At 36.9% G+C, this 23,977-nt stretch overlaps 1 protein-coding gene across 3 annotated transcripts in view; it reads right to left on the reverse strand.

Moving 5' to 3' along the window:
- LOC108247705 (MAGUK p55 subfamily member 4) overlaps positions 1-23,977 on the reverse strand; it is a 30,888-nt gene that overhangs the window by 4,133 nt on the left and 2,778 nt on the right. The window contains exons 1-16 of one of the 3 annotated variants that reach the window (XM_025010535.2): positions 23,289-23,738; positions 22,935-23,001; positions 20,733-20,854; positions 20,565-20,642; positions 19,157-19,240; positions 18,938-19,069; positions 14,287-14,368; positions 13,255-13,340; positions 12,458-12,529; positions 11,293-11,489; positions 9,073-9,131; positions 8,549-8,566; positions 7,603-7,644; positions 7,477-7,506; positions 4,175-4,213; positions 2,668-2,835 (exon numbers count right to left, since the gene is read on the reverse strand). In XM_025010535.2, the coding sequence (XP_024866303.1) occupies positions 2,668-2,835; positions 4,175-4,213; positions 7,477-7,506; positions 7,603-7,644; positions 8,549-8,566; positions 9,073-9,131; positions 11,293-11,489; positions 12,458-12,529; positions 13,255-13,340; positions 14,287-14,368; positions 18,938-19,069; positions 19,157-19,240; positions 20,565-20,642; positions 20,733-20,854; positions 22,935-22,965 (1,240 nt within the window). In that variant the 5' untranslated portion in view covers positions 22,966-23,001; positions 23,289-23,738. Of the gene's footprint in view, positions 1-2,667; positions 2,836-4,174; positions 4,214-7,476; positions 7,507-7,602; positions 7,645-8,548; positions 8,567-9,072; positions 9,132-11,292; positions 11,490-12,457; positions 12,530-13,254; positions 13,341-14,286; positions 14,369-16,075; positions 17,374-17,767; positions 18,075-18,937; positions 19,070-19,156; positions 19,241-20,564; positions 20,643-20,732; positions 20,855-22,934; positions 23,002-23,288; positions 23,739-23,977 lie in introns of those variants that run through there. The other 2 variants (XM_017436036.3, XR_001809088.2) reach the window with 2 other exon arrangements.

Raw genomic sequence — 23,977 nt, forward strand, 5'->3', positions numbered from 1 at the left:
AGGGGTTGTGTGTATGAGTGTGTGTCTGTGTGTGTGTGTGTGTGTGTGTGAATCAAACTTCAGTTAGTGGATTCTGCCAACTGACCTTAAAAAAAAAAAAAAAAGGCTGTGATTTATGCAATTTTACAGATATCTATCTAAAATTTGGGATGGTAGTAGCTGAGAGTCATAAACAACTTATACTTTGAGCTCGACACATTGTTTGGTATTTTTTGCCTAAAACCTTAGCATTAAATGTTTGTAACATCTCTGTCTATCCATTAACACAATATCTCCACTGGATAGATTTTAATGAAGCTCTCAGAAAGTAATCATTGGATATACCTCTACAACTGATTAACTTTTTGACAATTGATTTTACAAATATTGAGCAAAAGAATTACATCATAAATTGCTATTTTGACATCTAGTGTAGTGTTGCACATTTTAAGAGCATAGAGGACAAACATGAGCCTCAAAATCATGACTCTGAAGGAGCATCTTTGACTTACAGACTCAGAACTGATCACAATTCTCTACCTGGTACACCAAAGGACAAAGTAAATCAGCAAGCACCTTTTGAGGCTTTGTGCTCTTTGTTGTGAAAGACAACATTTTTTGGCAATAAGTAAATGTTTTGTGGTGCCTGCAAAACGACCTGTTTCAAAAACCTCAGGATTGTTGTGTCACAATCCTTGTTACCTAGCAACCCCAAGCCGAGTCCAGCTCCTCACCTAGCAACCCAATTGAAGCTTCACTCACTTCATTACAAGAAGATCATCACGTTTGCTCAGCTAGTTTCACTGCTGAACAATGTCTGCTGGGAAAGGAAAATGTTTTGGCTGCAATTCGCCCTCATACCCCTTTTCACAACAACAGCCCCCCCTCCCTCACTCTTCTTCTTCCCAGCCCATTCATTGCTCTCCACTGCCCCCTATCTGCGTAGTAGGAAAGGCTGGGCCTGTAACACAACGTCCCTGGGATATTGCCAAAAAAAGTTGTAGTTTGCGCAAATCATCACATTATCCACAATATCTGCACATTTACTGTTGGAATTGTAGTAAACTGAAATTGATAGTCTACATTAGCTCCAGTGTGAGGAAAAAGGTCGCATTTGCAGAAAAAAAAACAAACAGTCTGTGTGCTGAATTACTGTGCTGATGTCAATTGCTCGACTTCACATCACGGCACACGGCACCGCACTCAAGCTGAGCAGATTGTGGCGCAGCAGTAAAAGTGAAACAGAATCCTTAGAGTCTGAATTAATAACAATACAAATGTGCGTTAAATCCATAGCATTTAATCCTTTAGGGAGTTTTTTTTTATTTTTATGTAGTGCGTTAGTGTGGTGTCAGGTGTTGGGAAGGCGTGGCCAACAGCAGCTTATTTGCATAATAGTGACGTAGCCCATTTTGTGTATTAAATGTAATGGACATGTTTTGTATAGCTCATATACATATCCTGACTTGTTCAAGGAAGTATAATAGGTCCCCTTTAAAATAAGCTTTAAGATTACTCTTCATCAATATGGGGCTGCCATCTTGAAACTGCAGGTTCAAGCCAAGGTTGTGTCAGGAAAGGCATCTGGGGTTAAACAATTGCCAACAATTGGAACAGCTGAAAGAACATGATACAAGTCTGCAGTTGATGGGGTAATAGAGGTGACATGTGTCTACTAGGGGCTAAGTTGTCTAGGATGTTTGCCCATGATAGGTTTTTGAGCAGAAAACTGACCTCCGGGGAAAGGGTCAGACAAAGAGCACTTAAGGAAGACCAGTTTAAACAGGCAACCTTGCCTGGATTAGGGAAACCAAGGCTCCCTCAAGGAATTAGCCCTGGAGGTGGAGCTTCTTAGCAAGCTCTTGGTGGTTGATCCACCTCTCTGTGGACTCACCATCTGCAAGGAGAACCAAGAAGGTCGGGTGCAGTATAAACCAGATGACTGGTTTATATACAAACTGGCTCTTGGAACGTCACCTCAATGGCGAGACAGGAGCCAGTGCCCACGGGTTCTGGAACCCAACTTCTTGAGAGAGGCTGGACTCTCTCTTACTTTGGGACAGAGGAGTAAAGAGAATGGCAAAGCTGTCAACTGGTCACCACCTGATGGTGGATTGCATCTGGTGGTGGTGAAGACTACCAGACAGACAGGTAAACCAAAATGAATAGTGAAGGCGAACTAAGAATGTCCAGTGGAGCCCCTTCTCGTTGAGATCTTCAACACACACTTCTGAGAAAGTTTTTTGCTTCTCCTAAAGGAGGTAATTCATGTGATTGAATTAAAGTAATACATTGATTTTCTTGGCTGAATTGCATTTTATTAGTTGGCTTCACATAAATTGAACCATTCTGGAATAATCTGGATTAAAATGGATCATTGCCTAGATTGAATCAAAATAGAACTTGAAAAGTGGATTAACCCTCCTGAAGCCCTAAAAATATGGAGAGATGAAGAGAGGTAGAGAAGCCCTTGTAACTTTGGGTCGAGTTGACCTTAAGGCCACAGGAGGGTTGAATTGGAGCGACATAGATCATAATTTGATTGGGTCAGTTATTTGGAGTTGATTTTATTTTGTTTAGTTTCTCCTCATATTTGTGTGAGATTAATTTAGTTGTGATTTAGCTTCATGTAATAGAACTAAACAGTTTTGAACTATTCTTGAATTATTTCTAATTTCTCTTTCTCACCAATAAGGATGATCAGGCGATGGTTCTCCTGCGAGAGGCGCTGGTACAAAGCCACCTCCTCATAGGGGGAGGACAGAGCGTTGTTGTTGGGAGAGCAGGAGGTGCAGGACTGACGCCTCTTCTTATAGGATGTTCTCCTCCAGTGACAGAAACTCCGACGGAAACCAGCTGACGAGGGTCAAGAACATTTTTTATATATGTTCAATTAGAAATAAAAACAGCTTCAAGGTTCAAAGTTTAAATTAATTTAATTTGTTTAAATAAATGCTGTCAACATGGTCTCTTCCAAAATCATTTGATAATTCATTAAGTGTCAATAGAAGAAACAGTCTATTTTTGACATGTCTTTAGAATAAAGTTTTTTTTGTTTGTTTTTTTTATCAGAAAATGTAAGAACAGTTCTGTGTAAAAACATTAACTGTACAGCAGACAAATATGTAATGTGATAGTTTGGTCTATTTAAATGCTTTACAAGTGAAAACTTCCATTTCAGATTCCAATGCCATAAGTTGTTCTCTAAAACAATATTCTGTTAACCATATTTCCCAGTTAAATGCTTGTAAATACAGTTTTTATTTTTTTATAAAGTTGACATTAGACAAATCTTACATAACTATCTCATTAGTCACTGGGTGTACAGAAATATTAACACATAAATGTGACATGTGCTGGCAAAATGAGTCACAGGAAGGAACTTTTCACGATTTAATTATTATTGTTATTTTCAAATTCTCCCTCTCAAAAGCTTCAAAATGATAGATAGTTGGTTGAACTTTGGTGATGTATCACCTGGTCTGGTAGCAAGCTCGTGGTGATTAGCAGACTGTTGGTTTGAAAAAAGGTTTGGAGTAATGCCTTTAGGAAATCCAGCCCAATATTTAAAAAAGAGAATCCCCAAGTTTCACAGTTTCACAATGACATCAAACATTATACAAAGGGATTTCCTGGCACTACAGCAGCGGGCAGAGAAAAGTTGTCAATTCCAAAAAAAATTATTAAAAGGATTAGAATCAATAGAATTATTTCTGAAGACATATCTTTTTAAAGAATTTTGATTTAAAGGTAGATTATGACGGTTATATGCTATTTTAACTACTGGAATCACTAGATGGTGTCTTTATGGACTTTGTTTTTACCGATGAGTTAACAGTGGCTCATCTCAGTGGATTCACTTCCAATGTGTTTTTTGCCAGTTTAAAACCACTTAAGTAATCCAACTTTCATAGGGGTTTATACAAATACAATTTCTTAAACCTTTATGTTGTCATGAATTCTGTATTATAAAGTAATTCCTTCAGAAACCTTGTAAGATTCCTGCCAGGAGTGGTGCTGCTGTTTTTGTACTTCTAAATAATCAAAATAATTCCATGTAAATAACTGTGGGTTGCATAAGTAACTGTAAAATTATGTTTGCATGAACCTCTTTCCTTCTGTCACCTTTGTGAGCAGATATGCACAAATGTAGTGAATAAAATATTTAATAAAGTAATTATAAAATGAGTCTTACCCAGATAGAATCCATCAGTAATGTCATAGTCAGTCTCATCTAAAGGAAATAAACATGTAACCTTGTTATTTTCTCATCAGTAAAATAAAAAAAAAGGCACATAGTGCAAACACAACAATAAACATAACTTTTTATTTAGTAATTTAACATTCCGACTAATCTGAGTGTCTTAAAACCTTACAACAGAACCAGCAAATATATTTTACTTAAGCTTATTTCATTATGAGAACTTCTATAGATGTGTGTGTAAATAAGACAAAACAGAACAAAAATAAGAACCAGTCAAAAGTAATTTACGTCATTAGTGATTTGTTCATAAGGATAATTGGGTGATGTCAGACTAAAGGTTTGGGTTTGGGTTTATCTTGTGTTTTTGTGTTCAGATTGTTTCTTTTCTTGTCTTTATGTTTTGTCTTGCCCCTGTGCCTCAGCCACTTTTCACTTCTCCTCAGTCAGCTCTTGTTTACCTGCCACGCCCATCTCCACCTGCTCTCATGATTTTTATTCACCTGTGCCTACTTCCCCTGATTGCCCTCTGCTGTTTAAAACCCGCTCATCTCCTCCATTCACTTGCTGGTTCATTGTTCTGTTAGTGTTTGCCCAGTCGTGTCTTGGTAGTCTTGTTCCTACCTTGTTTCAGGATTTCGTTATGTTTAGTTTTTGCTGCCATGTCAGCTTTTGTTTTGATTATCTTTTATTTTAATAAATTGGTTTCATTTTTGAATGATGAGTCTGTGCTCTGGGTTCACCTCCTTTTCCCCACACCATGACAATTGTATTGTCCAATCAGAGTAAATGGAGTTCTTCTCTTTTCTGGTCAATAAAGGCCCTATTGTTCATCACCCCAGACTTATTGACTTCAATTTAAAACTCATTTTTTTTCAACTTTCAGGCACAACTATGCATTTTCAATAGGTTGCAGCTGGGCAAGTCCATGAAGAAGGAAGGAACAAGGGGAAGGTAACTTGTCCACATGAGAATGCGGTCTACCCAAAACAGTCATTTTATTTCCGGTTTCAACAATATTCTAAACATGGCACCTAGAAATGTTTTGATCCATGTGGAAACTGAAAATGACCCAAAACCTTGTAGTAGTTAAACCAGGCCTCTATGTGGTTGTGACGCCCCCTCCACTTTACATGGAGGGATTTGGTTTTTTCTTGGTTTTTTATATATTAATTGTTTGTCAAGATATGTGGGAAGTGGCGTCATCCAGGATCTGCTTGGATCCTGCGTTTCCTGGTTTCCTGGTTATATAAGAGCCGTGCTCCTATTGGTGAGGGGGCAGGCTAGTGGAGTTAGAGCTCGCTTGGAGCTGAGCTAACTTCTCCGCCCGGCTCTGTTATTCAGGATGGATTTGACCTGATTTGTCTGCCCACCCTGATTTTGGGTTTGTGTTTTTTTTTTTCTTTTCTTTTACAAGATTCTCCTGTTTGGACCATCCCCCCTTTTGGGCGATGCCATCGGCCACAGGGGCCGCCTGCTTAGCTGTCGTAGTTCTTTTATGTGTGGTGCTTAATAAAGTGCATAAGAATTGTTAAAGTCCGTGTCTCCCTGGCTTTTGTTACGGCTCAGCAAGCTGGGTCGTAACAGTGTTGCTGTAATGCTGCCACAGGAATACACTAAAAACAGGAGAGAAGGCATGCCACAGATGCTCCAGACTGTAAACCCTTTTTGTGGACTGATGACAAATTGAAGCTTCTGCTTTGTGTTACATTAACTGCTATTGACTAGGAGTCATGTCAGTTCAAATAGTCATAAGTATCGGATGATTTCAGGCACAGTATTCACTGAGGGATGGCTAGAAGGAAGGGATTTCCTCCCAGTGTTCAAATATCAGGCTAAATGTTTTACACACAAATGTCAGACTGTTATTATTACTGTTATTAATGATTCCCCTTTCTCACATTTTTTAAAATGTATATTTGTATATATTGTAGATTTTTTTCAGCAATGTTCACTTTAGTTTTGTTAATGGCATTAGATTATTTGGTGTATTAATAATAAAGTTTTGCACCTGCTCTATTCAAGCAGTTTTATTTATTATGTCTGTCTTGTCTGTTTATTGAAGTTGTTACATCTGTGACACTTGGGTTTGTAGGTGAGATTAGAGCTGGGACTAAGACATCGCGCATAAATGCAAGTTTGGTGTTTGTCATTCTGGAACGTGGATTCCAAAAATACTGTTTTGGGGCTCCTGAAATGCTGTTTCTGTGTAGACACAAAGGTCAAACAATAAAAAAACCTTTGTATAGTCATAAAACTGTTCCTGTGTGTATGGGACCTTATGCTTTATGGGCAAGCTTTTCAACACAATCAAGTCTACATCACAGATGTCCTTCAGAATTTGTGATGCTAGATAGACAGACAGAGCTTTATTAATCCTTTGGGAAGACTCCAACCATCCATCCATTTTCTTTACCTGCTTTTTTCCTGTCAGGGAACTGGTGCCTATCTCCAACCATCACTGTGTAAGAGGTGGTGGACACCCAGGACAGGTTGCAAGTCCATCACAGTTAACATAGAGACAAACAACTATTCACACTCACACCTAGTGCCACTTTTTTTTTTTTTTTTACCAATTAACCTAGCATGTTTTTAGTCTGTGGAAGGAAACTGGAGCACTTGGAATAAACCCACGTGCTCTCAGGGAGAACATGTAAACTCCACCCAGAAAGGCACCAGGCCGGGAAGAGATCCTTCAACCTTCTTGCTGGGAGGTGGCAGCTCTAACCACTGCGCTGCTATGCCACAACATTAAAATTTTGTGATTAAAAAAAGGAACAGGAGCAGCACACAGTGTCAAACATAACAGTTAACAAATATAAAAATGCAAATAAAGTGAAGATAATCAGTGTGATGTACACACAAATGTAGATATTTACCAATAAAAAATATGGTATAATAATACTGTATAATGCTGCTGTCCAAAATTCTGTTTGTAAAGTTCCTCTTAAAATCAGTCCACCCGTTGTAAAAAAAACTAAGGCTATGTTGCCAACATTGTTTACTTTTTGAGACTTTGTTTTTTTATTCATGAAGACTCTTTATGCAGACTGTAACATGCAATGGTTTATGTAACTAAGGAGTAAATCTTTGTCAATCAACCATGAAAATACATAATGGAAAATTTACGTAGCTTTTAAATTAATATTAAAATAATTTACACACAGAATAGATTGTATTAGTTATCATCACAACAATGCTCCCCTGAGAAACTTCTCAGGAGCCACCACTGATCTATGTTTTATGTGAGTGTTTCAATCAGATCGTCTCCTTTGTGACTGAACAGACCTACCTACCAAAATGTATTTCTTTATTATTTTCCATATCTGTGGAAAAAAAGGAAACAACAGTTATTTCTTTTTTAATACGATAGTGAACTTCAGTTCACAGAACCTTAATATTCATTATGAATTATGCTTTACCTGTTATAATGCGTTTGTCATCAGTATGTGCTGAATCCTCTTCTAAAAGACACAGAGATAAAAACAACAACAACAACAACAAAAAAAAACATGTCAGAATGCTTTTTTTTAATGCTTTTTACTGTAAGATCAAAAAAGCTCAAAACAACAGTAGGACTCAAGCTTGACATGATTCAAATGTCACTTGTTTGTCACAAACTGAGGTACATACTAACCTGTGCACCATTACACCCCTAGTATTCAAATGTCTGAATACTAGGGGTGTAATGGTGCACAGGTTAGTATGTACCTCCGTTTTGGGGCCATGGTTCATTACAGATTGTTACAACAAGAAAAAGAAACAAATGCCAAATGATAGACTTGATGTAAAATAGAAGGCCAATACAGAACTGAGTAGCACTCACATTGAACTTCTCAGACAGCTGAGAGCTAGTGTGTTGTTCATACTTGGGTGATGCTTAATAAACACCTACCATCTTATTTACTTGTATTTATTAGACACCAGGAGGGCTCTTAAAACCTTCAAATTATGACCCTTTTAGCTTTCTATACACCACCCCTCACTCTCCACTACTACTGTAGGTCATCAGAAAATTTTCCACACAGCTGATTGAAACAAACTCCTGTGTTTCATTTGAACTCCTAATTCTTGCTTTGCTTGGATGTAGAGTGCTTTAGATCATTTCTTCCTCTACTTCTGTTCTGTTGTGGCAGTTAGCAAAAAGAAAAAACAAAAACGTGTGCTCTCTTCTGGACAAGTTGTGATTGCCCGTCACTACTGTAATTTTTGTCTGATTGCTTACACAGACCCTAATGTCTGCACATTGATGGTTCAGTATGATTACATGCACTGGTACACCTGTACTGAACACAAAAGGAATAAAAAGACAAAGATCTGTCATTACTGTACTGTTAGGAATCAAGTGGAATCAGGTGTCATGCCCACCGTTATCAGCCAGAGTAACTTGGGCAAGCAAAAAGACAAAAAGAAAAATCTGTTAAAGGCAATGATGTTTTCAACTTTCATTCACAATGCTAAGCATGAACATAGACTTACACAGAGCTGGGAAACATAAATAAACCTTCATAGTGATAGTCTGATAAAAGTAAAAGCATAGGAGTTTTACTACATTGTTCGAAAATGGAGTTGATTATTGATTTGATCTGTAAGAATTCAGGGCGGACTAAGAACAGATTACTTAAAAAGAACGCAAATACTGTTCTTAAGTACAAGTACCAATACTGCTGTTTTATTCCTCAGCATGTTTGAATGTTACAAATTCAGCTTAGAAGCAATTCATGATTTCAGTGTTCACTCAGTCATAAAGCTTGTAATTGCATGTGTCCTATTTTGTGACTGCATAAATTAAGCAGAAATAATATAATCACAATCATATATGTGCTAGGAAGGTCCCAATCAGTTGGTAAAGATGGAAACTTTGTCATTAGAAAGAATTATAAAAACCTCACAGGGTCTGATGCAGGTATGGACCTGCAATGGATGACCCCACCACTGCTCCTTCTGTTTACTGCAGAAAACACACACAGTTAATAATTACAGCTGCAAACAGCAAAACACTGTTACAAAGTAAAAAAACAAACAAAACTTAAGCAATATCATCAACAAGAACACAACCAGTATTTTAATATAAATGGATATTTCAGACCATTCAAAGGTACCCTTTTGAATGACCTCAGTTTGGAGAAACAAAGTTGAATTCTGAGCACAGCCAAGACTAGAGTGAATTGCTGTTTCATAATAGTTCAGACATATACACCATCATAGAGCTTACATTGCATGGTTATTATTATATATTAGAATTCTCTGCTGATTTTCAAGTCCAAAAGACAGCAATGAGATGTAACACCTCTGGTGAAATTTCTGCTAGACATGTCAAACTACTTCTGCTGGAATATTATTTTAAAGCAAAACTGATGGTAATGTAATGGTTTAAAGGGTTGGGTGAAACATTAAGAAACATCCAACAAGGATATCATTTAAAATTAAAATTAAGATTTCATGTTTTTATATGTGATTTGACTGCTGTATTTTTTAAACCTCCTGAACACAAAGTTCATGTTATTCAGCTGAGAGGACGGAGGGAAAGAATCAGGACAGACAGGAAGGAGACAGGTCGGTCCAATATGAGCTGGAAGTGTAGGAACAGCCACTTAATACCAGATGATTCATTTAAAAATATTATTTATTTTTTAAAAAGTGCATTAGCAAGATGTGTAATTTATTTAAAGCTATTAAATAATACTTGTTTGACCATATGACTTAGAGAAGAACACAGAGAAGGAATGAAGGAGACAGACATGTGGTCAGTGATCAGCTGCTCTAGAGGAGACCAGAGATGATATCAGGTAGGAATAATTCAGCTTGTGAGGCCACAAAAACCTAGATGCCCAGGAGGGTTTGAATTTATGCTGACCATTACTGTGTCCTTTTGGGAAAATTAGTGCAGGCAGACATGGCAAGACCAACACCACAGAGGAGAATTTGGACAAGAGAGGTGAAGATGATGATGATGATGATGATGATGATGATGATGATGATGATGGAGAGGAACAGAGGGGTGCAGAAAAGAGGGGAGAGGGTTGGGGCAAGGTCTTACTTAGAAGATCCATCTGAATGGTCTTCACCATACTAATCAGGAAGTGGAGGACTCATTGAAATTGAAGCAGCACATGGTGGAGAATGGCCCACTGAGATGTTCTGATGGGCCATACCCAAGATCAGGTATTATATTTGATAAGTCCATGAATAAAAAAGACTTATTAATGTAAACAGGCAAAAAAAAAAAAAAAAAATGGGGTGGGGTGGGGACGATAGGAGGCCTGGATAATGGATAGGGGGGTGCTGGCCCAAAAAAGGTTGAGAAACACTGGTCTAAGCCCTGCTCTGACTAACCTTTAGCTCATCAGTCCAGTCACTACTGAACTCTGATTTTCCAAACTAAGTTGTTTAAAGTTGTTTGTTGTTCATAATCTTTATACAGTGCCACACTCCAAAATGGAAAAAAATATATCTCTTTGAACAGAGATAGACTTATTCATTTTTTTAATTGAAAAGAAAATGATTTTTAATTTAAATTAAAGTTTGAAAGTAGTTGTAAAATTCAAAGCTGATAATAGATACCAGCTTTCTGTGAACCTGTTATGAAAAATAGGTAAACTATGAATGGATAGATGAAACAGATTGAATATAAATAAATCATGTTTTTAAAGAATTAATAATACAGTTGCAAATTAAATATTTTTTTAGGGTTAATTTAGTCAAATAATTAGTAGAAGCAATTAAAATACTTTAAGCTTCATGTAACAAAAGTACCTTTAGTGCAAGCCCTGACTTGTTATCAGCTTCATGAAATTAAACGTTCTAGTAATAACAGTACAAGCTCTGCATTAAAAATACTAACAGATTTTTAAATCTGCTTGACTTAATTTTTGTCACATTTTTTTCAAATGTAGCATTTTTTGTGATGATTTTTGGTTTGTTTGATTTTTCATGTTTTGAATCACACAAAAGCAGCTGTAAGTTTTGTTGTATTATGACAATCTCATTGCAAGCTGTAAATAAAAAGCTCCCTCTGGTGGCAGCCTGTGAGGCCAGCAGGTCTTGGGACTGTGTGTTGTCTGTGTGTGTGTGAGAGAGAGAGAGACAGAGACAGAGACAGAGAGAGAGACCTCTTCAACATGCTGGCAGATGGAATCAGACCAGCAAAGGATGCTCCACAGGGCAGTTTCCTGGCCTGCCACCACTGTCCATCTGATTGGTCGACCACCTCCAGCAGGTCTCCCCTGCTGAAAGCCATTCCTGCATCTGGACAGGGGATGGAAGAGTCCTGCAGGGGGCAGTAGTCCACCATTGCCCTCATGTACACCTGAAGGAAAAAACATAAAGGTGGAGAATGTTATTTTTTGGGGATAAAAATAATACTTTGAATATCAGAAAGCAACTTGTTCACAAGCACTTGATACATACAGACACAGAATTTGGTTTATTTATAAATCCAAAGAGAGCTTGTACAGAAAATACAAAAAGTTGTAGCCTACGAGCTTTTGAGAAATAAACACATCATAAACAGTAAAACAGTAAATGCAAATTATAACTACATAGTCTCTAAGAATATAAAAACAAGAAATAAAAATGTAGTAACTATTTTTCAGTCTAAATGTCCAAGAGTAAAACTGTTACTGCCTCTGTCAAATGTCCATACTCACTGATGTCTGTTCTCACAGAACAGTCAAAGGGATTTTATTGAACATGATACGGATTTATTATGTTATCCTCAGAAACTGGAACTTTTGAGCTTATGAATCATAATCAGTTGTAGTTTTTTTTTAAATAAAAATTTTGTAGATAATTTTTAGGTGCACTAGTGTTGATGCGGTGATCTAAGGCACTAATTTTATTTGAAATACAGTGTTGAATATTTATCAGATATTCAGCCTGATTTGGCCCAGAGATGCAGAACATTGACTGAATGACTTTAAAAACTCTGGTTGACAGAAGTGCTGAAGTCATCAGGTGTTGCTCTGCTCAGAGGTCATCGACTGGTAACATCCTCTACGATGACACAACTTTTTCCTGATTGGCTTAAAGCTTTTCTTACACGCATGATGGGTGATGCTTTTTTAACTTTAAATCCATTATCTCCTGAGGTTATCTGTCTCAAAATGGATGTAGTTTATTGGATTTCCACCTTCTGTAAGCTAATTTTGCAAATGAAGAAACAGAATATATTTTAGGTTTCGTTTTCTGCAGGAAGTCCAAGCAGTTTATGCTGTTTAATTTTAATGATGGCGCTCTAACCTTTCAGTACGCTCAGATGAGGTGAATGTTTCTTACCGGCTTCTGATTGATGCTGACTTGAGCAGAATTTGGAATGACTTTAAACAGGATGGTGCCTTTAGAACTGGTCTGACAAACAGAAAAAGGTGCTTTAAGTGCGTCAAATTCAAAACAGTTGTGATAGTTAATCACTCTTGACTTTTAAAGAATTTTATTTGTACACTCCTTCTTATTTAATTTCACATTTTTACAGTAAAGTACAATCCAGAATACAGCAACAAAACTATAGAACAACACAGAGACAATGAGATTTGTGTTTAGAGAAATAAGTGTACTTGACTATCAGATTTTCTTCAGATCTTATTCCAACTTATTCTTGAGCTTCAGGAACAAGTATGCTAAAAACAAATGAGTTTTATAATAGTCTACCAGCTTTAATGAAAAAAAAAAGGCAAAGAAAAAACTGAAAAATATGTTACTTCTCAAATCTTGACCACATTCCATAAATAAGCCAACAAAAAGATTGCATGTCCATTGTATCTCATAAAACACAGCTGACATTTCACTTTTAAAACATGGCCTCATTCAGTTCAGTTAGCTTGTCAGTCTGGGAGCAATTTTAAAGAGCCATCTATAACAGATAAAATATGACCTTTGTGCAGAAATTTTTTTCAAAAGAACTAATTACTTTAAAAATTCACTCAGAATGTATTGATTGTAGGTGAAACACTAATAAACATCAGGGCAACAATCGTTATTTAATGCTGTTTTGTGAAAGTATTAAGTTCCAAAACCTTTCTTGGATAATATTTGGCTAAGAAGTTGAATTAACTTTTAACTTTCAGATCACCTACCAGTATCTGAATGACCTTCTCTGGGTCCATGCCGACCACTGAGCTACCATTCACCTCCACCAACAGATCACCAGGGTGAAGGAGTCCTGACAAAAGAAACAAAAACACGTTAAGCTACTTTATTATAGGCTTTAAAGGATATACATGATTTATGTTTAATTTGCCACTGGTGTTTCACTGTTTTGTTTTTATAAAGATACTTATCTCCTGGCAGACTGATACATTCAGCAGCCTCAGGAGAGCCACATTATGTAGTAACATAGACAATATTTGGTTGGGAAAACAGCAACGACCTAAACAAACTGTGTCTTATGAAAGTGTTTTAATATCAGCTAATGTAGTGTTCTTTCACACCTGTATGACATTTTTGAGAAAAAGGTCTAATGAGAATAAAAAACAATTTAAAAAAGGACCTTGGTTTGGCTAGCCATTAAGCCTAGCCTGGAGAAAAACGTCTGCCCTTCATATTTAGTGTTCTGTGACTGATGTTACAGCTCAAAAGATACTAACTATTGGTATCTTTTTACAGAACATCACTTCAAATGTCACCAGACTATTCTTTTAGGCTGTCACATATACAGAGTTGACAACTTGGTGATTTTGCCTCTATATTTAGTAGAGCTAGTCAGTTATCGGGTAACTAAATGAGTGTTAAAAAAAAATCACTGCATTAAAATTGGTCCAAGTGTCCCTTTTGTGTCACTTTTACTGCTTCCAAGCCTGGGGGTTGAAATTGTGACATTAAAAAAAGAAAGTTTGACAGTAAGTTTATTTGTGGTTCCTAATAAATTTTGGGTGTTTTTTGTTATTAACATTTTTGTCCCTGCTACAAAGTTATTCCTCTCTCCTGTAGCATCCATTACAATCACACAAACATAGGACTTAGATGATGGCATCATTTAGCAACTTTTATTGACTTTTAGGGCAGCCAATAGCTACTTTTCTTTATGAGGAGCTGGTAACACTGCATATACTTAACCACTGGAACAAACAACACTGACAGATACAAAGAGGTCTGCAGTCTTATCTCACCGCTGCGATCAGCCAGTCCTCCATGGATCACCCGTGCAATGTATATATCTCCTGTCTCCTCATCTTTCTTTATTGTAGCACCCTGAAAACACAAATATTTTTACAGTTATTGTTATGGTTTTAACTAGCTCACCAGTTTACTGCTTTCTCTTTCCTCAAGTCATTTAGTGGTATTATGCACTTCAGATTGAAAAAAAAAGGAAATTGCTACTAGATTATTTTTTAGTTTTTTAGCACCTAAAACTATTATTTTTCATTTACTTTTTTTCTGTACAAAACACAATTAGAGTCACATGCTGATATCAAATCTTTAAAGAGTTTTTTTTGGGGGAAAAAAGGGAAAAAAGTATTTATGACTGCAATATTAGCATAAAACATTCAAGGGAGTGAATATTTTTTATAGGCCTTGTATATCTACAGTTTGAGCATTAAATAGAATGTTTGGAATACCCCTTTAATATTGGTGCAAAAGTTTTGAATAAAAATGGGGATTTATTTGTAATACCAATGGACCTTGCTAAGTAAAGCTGTGGTAGCTGAACATTTAGCATTATGCTTTCTTGCCTTAGGGGTATATTAGTTTGTTTTAGTTTTGAACTTTTTTGTTTTTGTTTGTTTACAGGGTGCAGACTCGGACCATGGGTATGCTTTACCTAATTTCATTAAATGGTGTGAAAATTATGACAATTACCTGGATTTAAATGTGACTAAAACTAAAGAACTGATTGTTGATCTAAGGAAACAATCAATCACCCCTAAACTCAGTTTTTTCCATGGTAAGGTAGTGGAAATTGTGTACACTTACAAATATCTGGGTATCAAATGTTCAATTCCTCTTTTAAGTGTGATAAGAATAACGAGCAGATTGTTAAAAGAGGCCAGAAAATAATTTATCTGTTGAAGAAGCAAAATTATTTTCATGTATCTGCCAGTATCCTAAATGTCTTTGACCATTCTTTTATTGAAAGTCTCCTAACCTTTTCTTTTATGTGTTGGTATCATGGATAATCTATTAAAGATAAAAGCAGTCTGAACAGCATTGTGAAAGTGTGTAGTAAGATCACAGGAGTCCAGATGTTAGACCTGAGCTCAGTTTATGTTAAAGCCTTCAGGGCAGCGCTATGTTACTCCCCACCAAAAAATGAATCATTACTTAAACTCTTTTATCTCTTCAACCATTCAGCGTTTAAATTCGGTTGGCCAGTAGCCAAGATTTCATCTCTCTTTTTTTTTTACGGATAGATGCGTTGTTGTTTGTTTGATGTGAATGGCTGTATGAGATTGTTTGTATTTCTTGTGATGTTGACCAGAGAGCTGCAAACTGAGTTGCCCTTTTGGGATAAATAAAGTTGTTTTGATTTGATTTGATTTGTTTGTTTGATACATGTGTACAGAACAAATGTGTTTTTAAACATACTTTACAATATGGAAATTTTGTGAAAAAAACTTAACTTTCCTCCTCACAAATATTTAACCTTTTTTTTTCTTTATTTGGCTATTCCCTTCTTTGCCACAGTGTGGGAACTCTGGACGATATGGCAATTGTTTTACATCAAATGACCTTCCTGATGCAAACTGGGCTCAAACCCGCAGCCTCAGGATTACAAGACCGCAGCGCTGGCACGGAGCTACAGAAGCCCCTCAGATATTTACTGTTTTGTGTGTATTTAAACTCCGAAAAACAAACACTGAAAATAATAAAGCTGATAAAATTTATGAAAATTTTAAATAACTTTATGCATAGCTGGAAAACATGAGAAATAAAGGAGAGAATATAAAATTTTTGTACCTGTATATTACATGGGTCCTTTATGAAATCCAGTAAAAATGGGAAAAACAACTGTCTCTGAAGTTTTCTTGGTTACAATGTTGATATGAGTTTGCTTCTAGTTGAAAACCCCAAATAATAAGTTAATAGTTGGAAAATTGTCCATTGGTATTTTATGAATGAAAATGATGTTCTCGATTCAGACAAAGTATAAGAGAGAGTTCTAAAATTATAGTCTTAAGAGTCCTCATCTGTTTCTAATATCAAAGCAGACAAGAACAGTTCCATTTTGAGGTCGATTGGTTATTTCTTCTTTTTTGTTTTTAAGCACCCTGTGGTATTAAAGTCTTGTTTGTTCTCCTGCTGAGCTCTTGAAACTGATCCATTTTTTAACTTTATATGTCCATTAATGTCATGATCAACTGCTCTTGTTCTAATTTTGATCCCTCTGTTCGATCGCTGTGGACTCTGGGACATTGTAAAGCCATCTAAACAAGAGCTGGCAGACGACGAAGAAGAGGAAGCAGAGGAGGGCGAGATGGGGCGTGGATAAGGTGTTGAAGGTTTGTGGATCACTTTTGGAGATACTGAGGAGCCCCTTGGAGGAGGAATTGGGCGAATGTGTAATTTTGGCTTGCAAGGGGGAGATGCTTCAAGGTGTTTTTTGACCACAATGATCCCCTGAAGCTTGTCAACCACTTCAGCAAGGAGGTTGAGCGCTTGAGCATTTTCTTCAACTCTGTCTGTGATCATTTCTGTTGCTGCCACCATCTTCTGGCCAAGATGTCGGACATCCTGACTGCTGTGCTCAATACTGCTCGCCACTGTTTGAACAGTGGTTCTGAGTTCCTCCATGCTACAGTTTTTATTGAGCTCAAGAGGCAAAGAGGGCTGGTGATGTTTCTGCTGGTGCTGTTGCATCCTCTTCTGTGTCTGTTTTGGTTGGTGATGGCATTTGTTGTGCTGAGTATCAGTAGAGTAGTTGGTCATATACAAATGGTTTGAAGGTCCTTCTTGGTGTTTTTTAAAAGGTCCATCCTGACACCAGTGTTGCCTGTTAGGAGCAGGGAAAGTGCTGACTCCTTGTTGCCGTGTTGATTGCTGATTTTCAGGAGTTGCAGGTGCTGTGTGGACTCTAACCAGGGTCCGACCAGATGTAGGAATGCTCCTTGATTCTCCTCCTCTTGCATCTTTTTTGTATAAAAGGGGAGAATTGGGAAGACTGATACTGTAAGCTGGAACTGGAGGAGGAAGGTAAGCATAGTCATCACTGCTTTCTTTGCAAGAGGCACCATATTCCCTGGGGGTTTTGGGTCTCTCTGAAATTGACCACCATGTAAGGGCAAAGAAGGAAAAGTAAAAAAGTTAAAAAAAACATAGGTAAAAGTAAAGGTATCCTTACAAATAAAAAGTTAAAATTGCTTAACCAAAGAAGAAAAATGAAGGATGAAATGAGGACTGAGTATGCTTCTGGGGTCAAAAACACAACTGATGAAAAGATGCCTTTCAGCAAACAAATGAAAAGAAGAACCAGCAAAGCAATGTGGAAAATGTCAGGAACATGTGAACAAACTGGCAAAAAAGTGAACAAACTGGTGGATGGGCTGGTTCCTTACCCTTTTTCATATTTATGCTTTGCAAACAAGGGCTTGGTTGAAGACAATGAGATGATTAAAACAAGGGACTGATGACTGGTTTTGTCTTTTCTCTTACCAGAACAAGAATCAGAACAAAAGACTGCAGGCGTTGACTGATTGAGCCCTTCCTTCCAAAGTCCTGCATTTTGAGGACCCAAACAGCAATTTCCTGTGGAGCCATAACGAGGGAAAAAGGAGCATGGCTGATTTTTAGGACGAGACAATAGTCTGGACTCGCTGTCTGTCATTCTAAGCTCCTCCCCCGACCAGGCCCGTCTCGCAGGAATGAGGCGCTCTAATGTGAGGCGACGAAGGCTGCTCCAGCGGCCATGAATAACTCCTGCTCCATCATCTCCTACACTTCTTCTGCGCTCCTCTCCACTCTTGGTGCATGAAAAATGAGAAACTGAGTCTTTAGAATTCACAGAGAACAGAGATTCCTGTAAGATTTTAATAAAATCTAGAGTGATGTGTTAAATGCAGCCTAAGCTGTTATGTAAATAAAGTCAGCTTTTAGAAAAATGTATGCTAATTTCATTTTTCTTCTTTTTCAGTTTTAAGCCATGTTCATGGACAGTTGTAACCTGAGAACTAAAGAAATGTTTCATCTATAGTAAAAAGTTTGAAACTAGAAAACGTCTTAAGAAAGTGTAGAAAGCACCAATACAGCTACTAGCTGAAACTATAACATACATCAACAACTTCTATAAAACCCAATAGTAATTTAGTAATAATAAGCTGTATTTTGCAAATCCAGGTTTATCTTTTTTCTGTCTGCCTAACCCTAACCCTTTAAGTGTTTATCGAATTACAAAAAGTATGCACAGTCTTTCATTTAATTTTTCTTAACTGAAAACTGAAGTTTTTTTTATTCCTGTTGGAAATGCAACTTTTTGTTATGATGATGTTCAAGTACACCAGCTTTATGTGTGGTCTCCCATTGATGGGAACAAATGTTTTAGAAAAGACTAGTTTTATGAACTGTTTTTTTGTGTTAATAAATAGATGGGTTTGAACTGTGGTTGTAAGAAATAAATCTTCATAATCAAATAATCAGCACAATATTATCTTATACTGGTCTTGAATTCTCTGATTCCAAAGGTTGCAAGGTTTTAGTATAAATATACACAAAAAAATTACGACTGTATATCAGCAAATCAATACTGAAAATCGAATCTTTGCACATTAAATAAAAGTGGTCATTTAATAATAATAATAATTCTAAAATGAACAACAACTATCTTACCAGAGGCTGGTTATTTTTAACAAGACAAACAATCCTCACTGCCTCTTCATCCTCAGGTAACTCCTCAGGCAGGGGTGGCAGGACAGGTAGATAGTCCGACTGAGCCACACTGTCGTGAGATGATAGGAGGGCCTGACAAACACAACAGAACACTGAAAGAGTCTAACAGAGCATCAGATATGAGTAACTCAGAAGTTTGGAATGAATCTCAAATCAAACCTGGACATGTGGTGAGCTGAGGAGGTTGTAGAGTTCTCTAGCTTCAGCTGAAGGACGGTCAGCTCTATGTATTATAGTCATGATCTGACAAAGGAAGAAGATCAACAAATTTAGAGATTTATGTATGATTTATGTGCCGGAATTTGGTGTTTTTGTGTTTTAGTTTATTGTTTTTATTGTCTTCATGTTTTCTGTTCAGTTGTCTTTGTCTTGATTTGTTTTTTGTTCTTCATGTCATTTTGTCCTGTCACTATCCACTCCTCCTCTGTCATTCATTTGTCTTGAGCTTCAAACAAACCCAAACAAAAAAAACACCACAACTTCAAACATGCAAAGATAAGTCTCTTAAATAAAGTCTGATGAAGACCTAAAAGATGATCACATTTTCAGCTATTTCTTTATAACAGCGTCCAAGGTTCAACACCCACTTAGACCAAGAAAAAAATTGTTGAATGTAAAAACAGATTAATGTAAATAATGTACTTTTTTGTTTTGAAAATATCATTCTTTTCTATTATTATGTATTTGATTTCTTTTTTTTTTTGGTGAAAAGTTTTATTGGAGATGCATTTTAAATGACTAAATCATTTTAGGTCAGTGGACATTTTTTATGACTTTGGCCCAGTCTACACTACTATTTGTTTTGTTACTATTTAATTTTTTATTTTAAAACAAATATTTTTTCCAAACATTATAACAACAGTACTAAAATACCCAAGCAGCCCTAGGTGGCAAGAACATCCACAATAACAACATACCGAATACAGAGAAAGATATGCTTAGTTTAGCTAAAGATTTTTCTAAAACTTGAATGTTTCTTTCATACTGTTTACCCTTTCTGCTGTTACAATTTCAGCACATGAAAAAGTTTGATGGTCACAGGATCAATAAACTGACACAGATACAGAACAACCTGTAAAGACATCTATGTAAGAGCACAAATGATAATGAACGAGCAAAATAGGCTGCAAAGTCATTGTTTCTGAGAAACTTCAGAAACTCCATTATGTTCTCTGTTCTAGAGCCTTTAAAAGTCTCCATTTTGAAAAACGTTTTTATGTAAATCTCAATTTTTCTCACAAAAACTACTTTGTGTCTGGATGGAGGTGCAAATACAGCAGAAAATCTGTTTTTTAAGTATCCAGATAAGTGTGGATGGGGCCTTTATGTGGCTTTCCATATAAGGTTTGTATCCATGCAGTAAACCACACTTAAATGTGGCTTTCTGCAAATTTGAACTTGCACCACATGGTGCATTTTTTTTCAATAAAGATGCTTCTAAAGCTTTGCAGCATTAGGACTAAAGCTGATAAAATCGAAAAGAATTAGATATCCCTCTGAAAATAAAAAATCAAAGCATCTGAGGCTGACAGTTCTCCAGTGTTTGTATTTGGACATATTTACTCACCTCAAATGAGAGTCCTGAGGCATAGGGCAGAAATGGACTTGGTGCTGCCCTCTGGAACTGCAACAGACTTTCATAAATCTGTAGAGGAAAACACAAGTAAATAAAGCATCAGTTAACAGTTATGTGGTTTGTCTGATTTACTGAGGGAACATTAAAATCACGTCATACTCTTAGCAAGGCCCGGAGCCATGGTGCACGCAGAAGTTCATGAAGAATCTGAGCGCCGCTAATGTTTCTGTTGACGGCATCGCCGATATCCTCCACCACGCTGGACAGCACATCACTGATGCCTGCACACAGACACACACACACACAAATATATACATATGGTTTTATTTAAATTTAATGTAACATTTTGCTGACTTCATACTTATTCTATGTGCTGCCAGAAATGTTAGAGAATCTCTTGAAAATGAATGAAGTACATCTTTCAGCTATTTTCTCCTTTGCTTACATACTCTAGAATTTAAAAAAAGTTATATTTATAATTTTAATGTTTTCACAATAGAAAGTTTCTCAATTAATAAAATGCTTTATACATGATGTTTATGTTTCCAAATTAAGTTAAAGAGTAAACTTAGGTTCAGGAGCAGGGTTATGTTTTTAACCACCTGACAAGTCTTCTTTTAGTCAGCTTTATCTTGAGCTCTCGGCACCCACCCTCCCTTTTCCTCATCTTCCATCTTCATTCCTTTTCGTCCTTTTCATTTAGTTGATCTCTTTTTAGGTTTGGTCATTTTCAGTGAAGGTACTCCAGAGGGTTGTACAAGGTGGGTCCTGTCCACATTGTCCAATTTAGTCAGATCCATTTCCATACAGTTCAATCAAGTATGTCATACCAGCTCAACACTTTCATCCTTCACCTCAAACTTATCCCTACTAACATCTACTTATCCATCTGGAGAGTCTAAACCTGGCTAAAAAGTTACCCAATGAGACAAATCCTGCACTCTAAGTCTCTTTCTTCCTAGCCACCATCAATGAGATACTCCAGGTGAGACTCAACCTTCAGATTGACTCAATCTCTCATCCTCACTTCCTTAACTTTGAACAAACCTGTAAACCTTCTTCTGTGAGACATGGTTCCTGCTGCTGAAAGAGCTTGTCTTCAGATATTGTCACTTGGACCAATTCTTTGCTCTAGGACTATTAATGAATACGCCCCTAGAGCTAAAGGTGAAAATCTGACATTTTGTGTCAGGTGGGGCTATTAGTCCTAACATAGCAGACAGAGATTAGATCCTATCCACACTTGATAACAACCCTGCTATGACATTACAAAAAAAAGTCGTCCAGAACATGACTGTTTTTGCAGGGTCTGTGCAGTCTTCAGGTTTGGATTAAGAATGCAGTGGGGTCATCATTGCACTTTATAGGTTATGAAGAGATTTGAGTATGCACAAAGCTTTCGTAGTGAGGTTGTATTTTATTGCATGATGGCAGTTAATGAAAGACAAACATCAACACAACACTGTCATGGATACAATGCAGTCAATGTTTCTAAGATGTGGGGTTCTCAAACTAGAATGGCTTGGGTGTCAAGCAGGTCTGGCCATGCTGACCTCATACATAGACTACAACTCCATCACATCCACTCCACCCTGGCAGCTCTCCAAGTTATTGTAAGTGGCATGTATTAGAAGCATGGCTGCTTTTGCATCTCTCAACTGCTGCTGAAAGGGGGAGGAAGAATGATAGATGTGGTTAAGGTTCTGCACAGAAAACCCCTTTACCCACATCTTTTCATGCTGCTAAATGGTGTTTCCTCCTCCACGGCAAGGCTGAAACTGATGATGGAGGCCCAGAAACCTCCCATATAGTTTATAGGAAGAGTCTGAAGAACATGATAAGGTAATGGAAATATCTTGGCAAAAATGTAATACTTGTGGTAGACTCATGACAGTGTAACATCTTATAGCTGCATCCTGATGCAGTTCAAGAGAGTTATGTCAGGGTGGGTATGTGTGGTAGTATTGTCACGGAAACATGTTGCTGATGTATAAAGTGGAATGAGGGTGAAGGAAAGTGTCTTGTGTACATGGAAAATAGGGACAAAAAAACTATTTGGTGAGTACTATAAGCATAGCAGCATCATGATTGTCTTCACACTAATGGAAGTTTTTCAAATGTGCTCTGATCCAGCCACCTTCTAAGAGATAACAGAGAGCTTAGGACGGCTTTCATCCTGTGTACATGTGGCCTTAATAAAGAAGAGCAGATATAGGTATGAGATACAAAACCGAAATTTGCAATCAAAACTGAGCTCAAGTAAAGATAAATAATGAATGAAACCAATGATGGTCAGGTATTTATGGTTGTATAGCTGACACAAAGATATGTGTGTGTCTCAGAGAGTGGTTGTTTTCTCACCATCTTCCATAGATTGTTTTATGGTGATCATCAAGAACCATGAAAGAAGAAGGAAATTGTATTCCTCCTGAAAAGAACAATAATTAATACAAATCAGTCACAAAGATCTCTATAACGGGAGTAAACTGAATGTTGGCCAACACCGTGCCTCATAGTGTCTGTCAATCTTCTTCTTTCAAACATTTCACTCAGGATTAATGTAAGACACATCCACTCAACACCAGTGTATACAAGAAAACAATTTAAATAAACTGTTTTTTTTATTGCCCAAACCCACAAGTAAGTGGCAGCAAGAAGAAACAAAAATAGAAAACTCAATAAATAGTCATAAAAGACAAACAAAAAAAGTCTTACCTTTTAAATATTGAGCTGCTCTGTCTACCACCCTCCAAACTCTCAATAAAGTTATTTGAGAAATGTTTTAATGCAACATTTTCAAACTGTGCAAAGATACTGTTTAGTTGCCAGTGCAGTTTGAAACACAAATCTCTTTGTAAAGGCTGTAAGAATGAAACAGATGTGCAAAAATCTTGTTTTTGCCTCCATAAGATGTGCAATTTATTGCTGAATTCAGACCTGTGTTTCTTATACTTATGATATGCATAAAGCTGTTCCTTCTTAACGATTTTATACTCTAGGCACCTCATTTATCAACTAAAGGTCATCATGTTTTTGTAAAGACCCACTTTTCAGATTTTCTTGTAAGTCACTCACCAAATAACTTCCTATTTATGTTCTGTGAGCCAATTGCATGGTTCAAGAAATTAATGTAAATAAGATTAAAATTAAGAAAACCCAATAATGAGTTGTTTGGAAATCCTGTGTTGACAGAATATATAAATTACCAGGTGTCTGGTACTGATTTCACTTCTTGCCTGGAGTCAGTGACCAGGAGCAGATGGCTCATCAGGGCATTTAGTCAAAATGTAAAACAGCTGTCTTACCAGATGATACCAGGGTGGGTTGATTGACTGCAGCTGCTGGCCTAAATACTAATCACTGTCAGCGTCTGAGTAAACAAGCACTTTTACTCATGGTATGCA

Source organism: Kryptolebias marmoratus, linkage group LG6 (genome assembly GCF_001649575.2).
Source record: "Kryptolebias marmoratus isolate JLee-2015 linkage group LG6, ASM164957v2, whole genome shotgun sequence".
Lineage (NCBI taxonomy): Eukaryota > Metazoa > Chordata > Actinopteri > Cyprinodontiformes > Rivulidae > Kryptolebias > Kryptolebias marmoratus.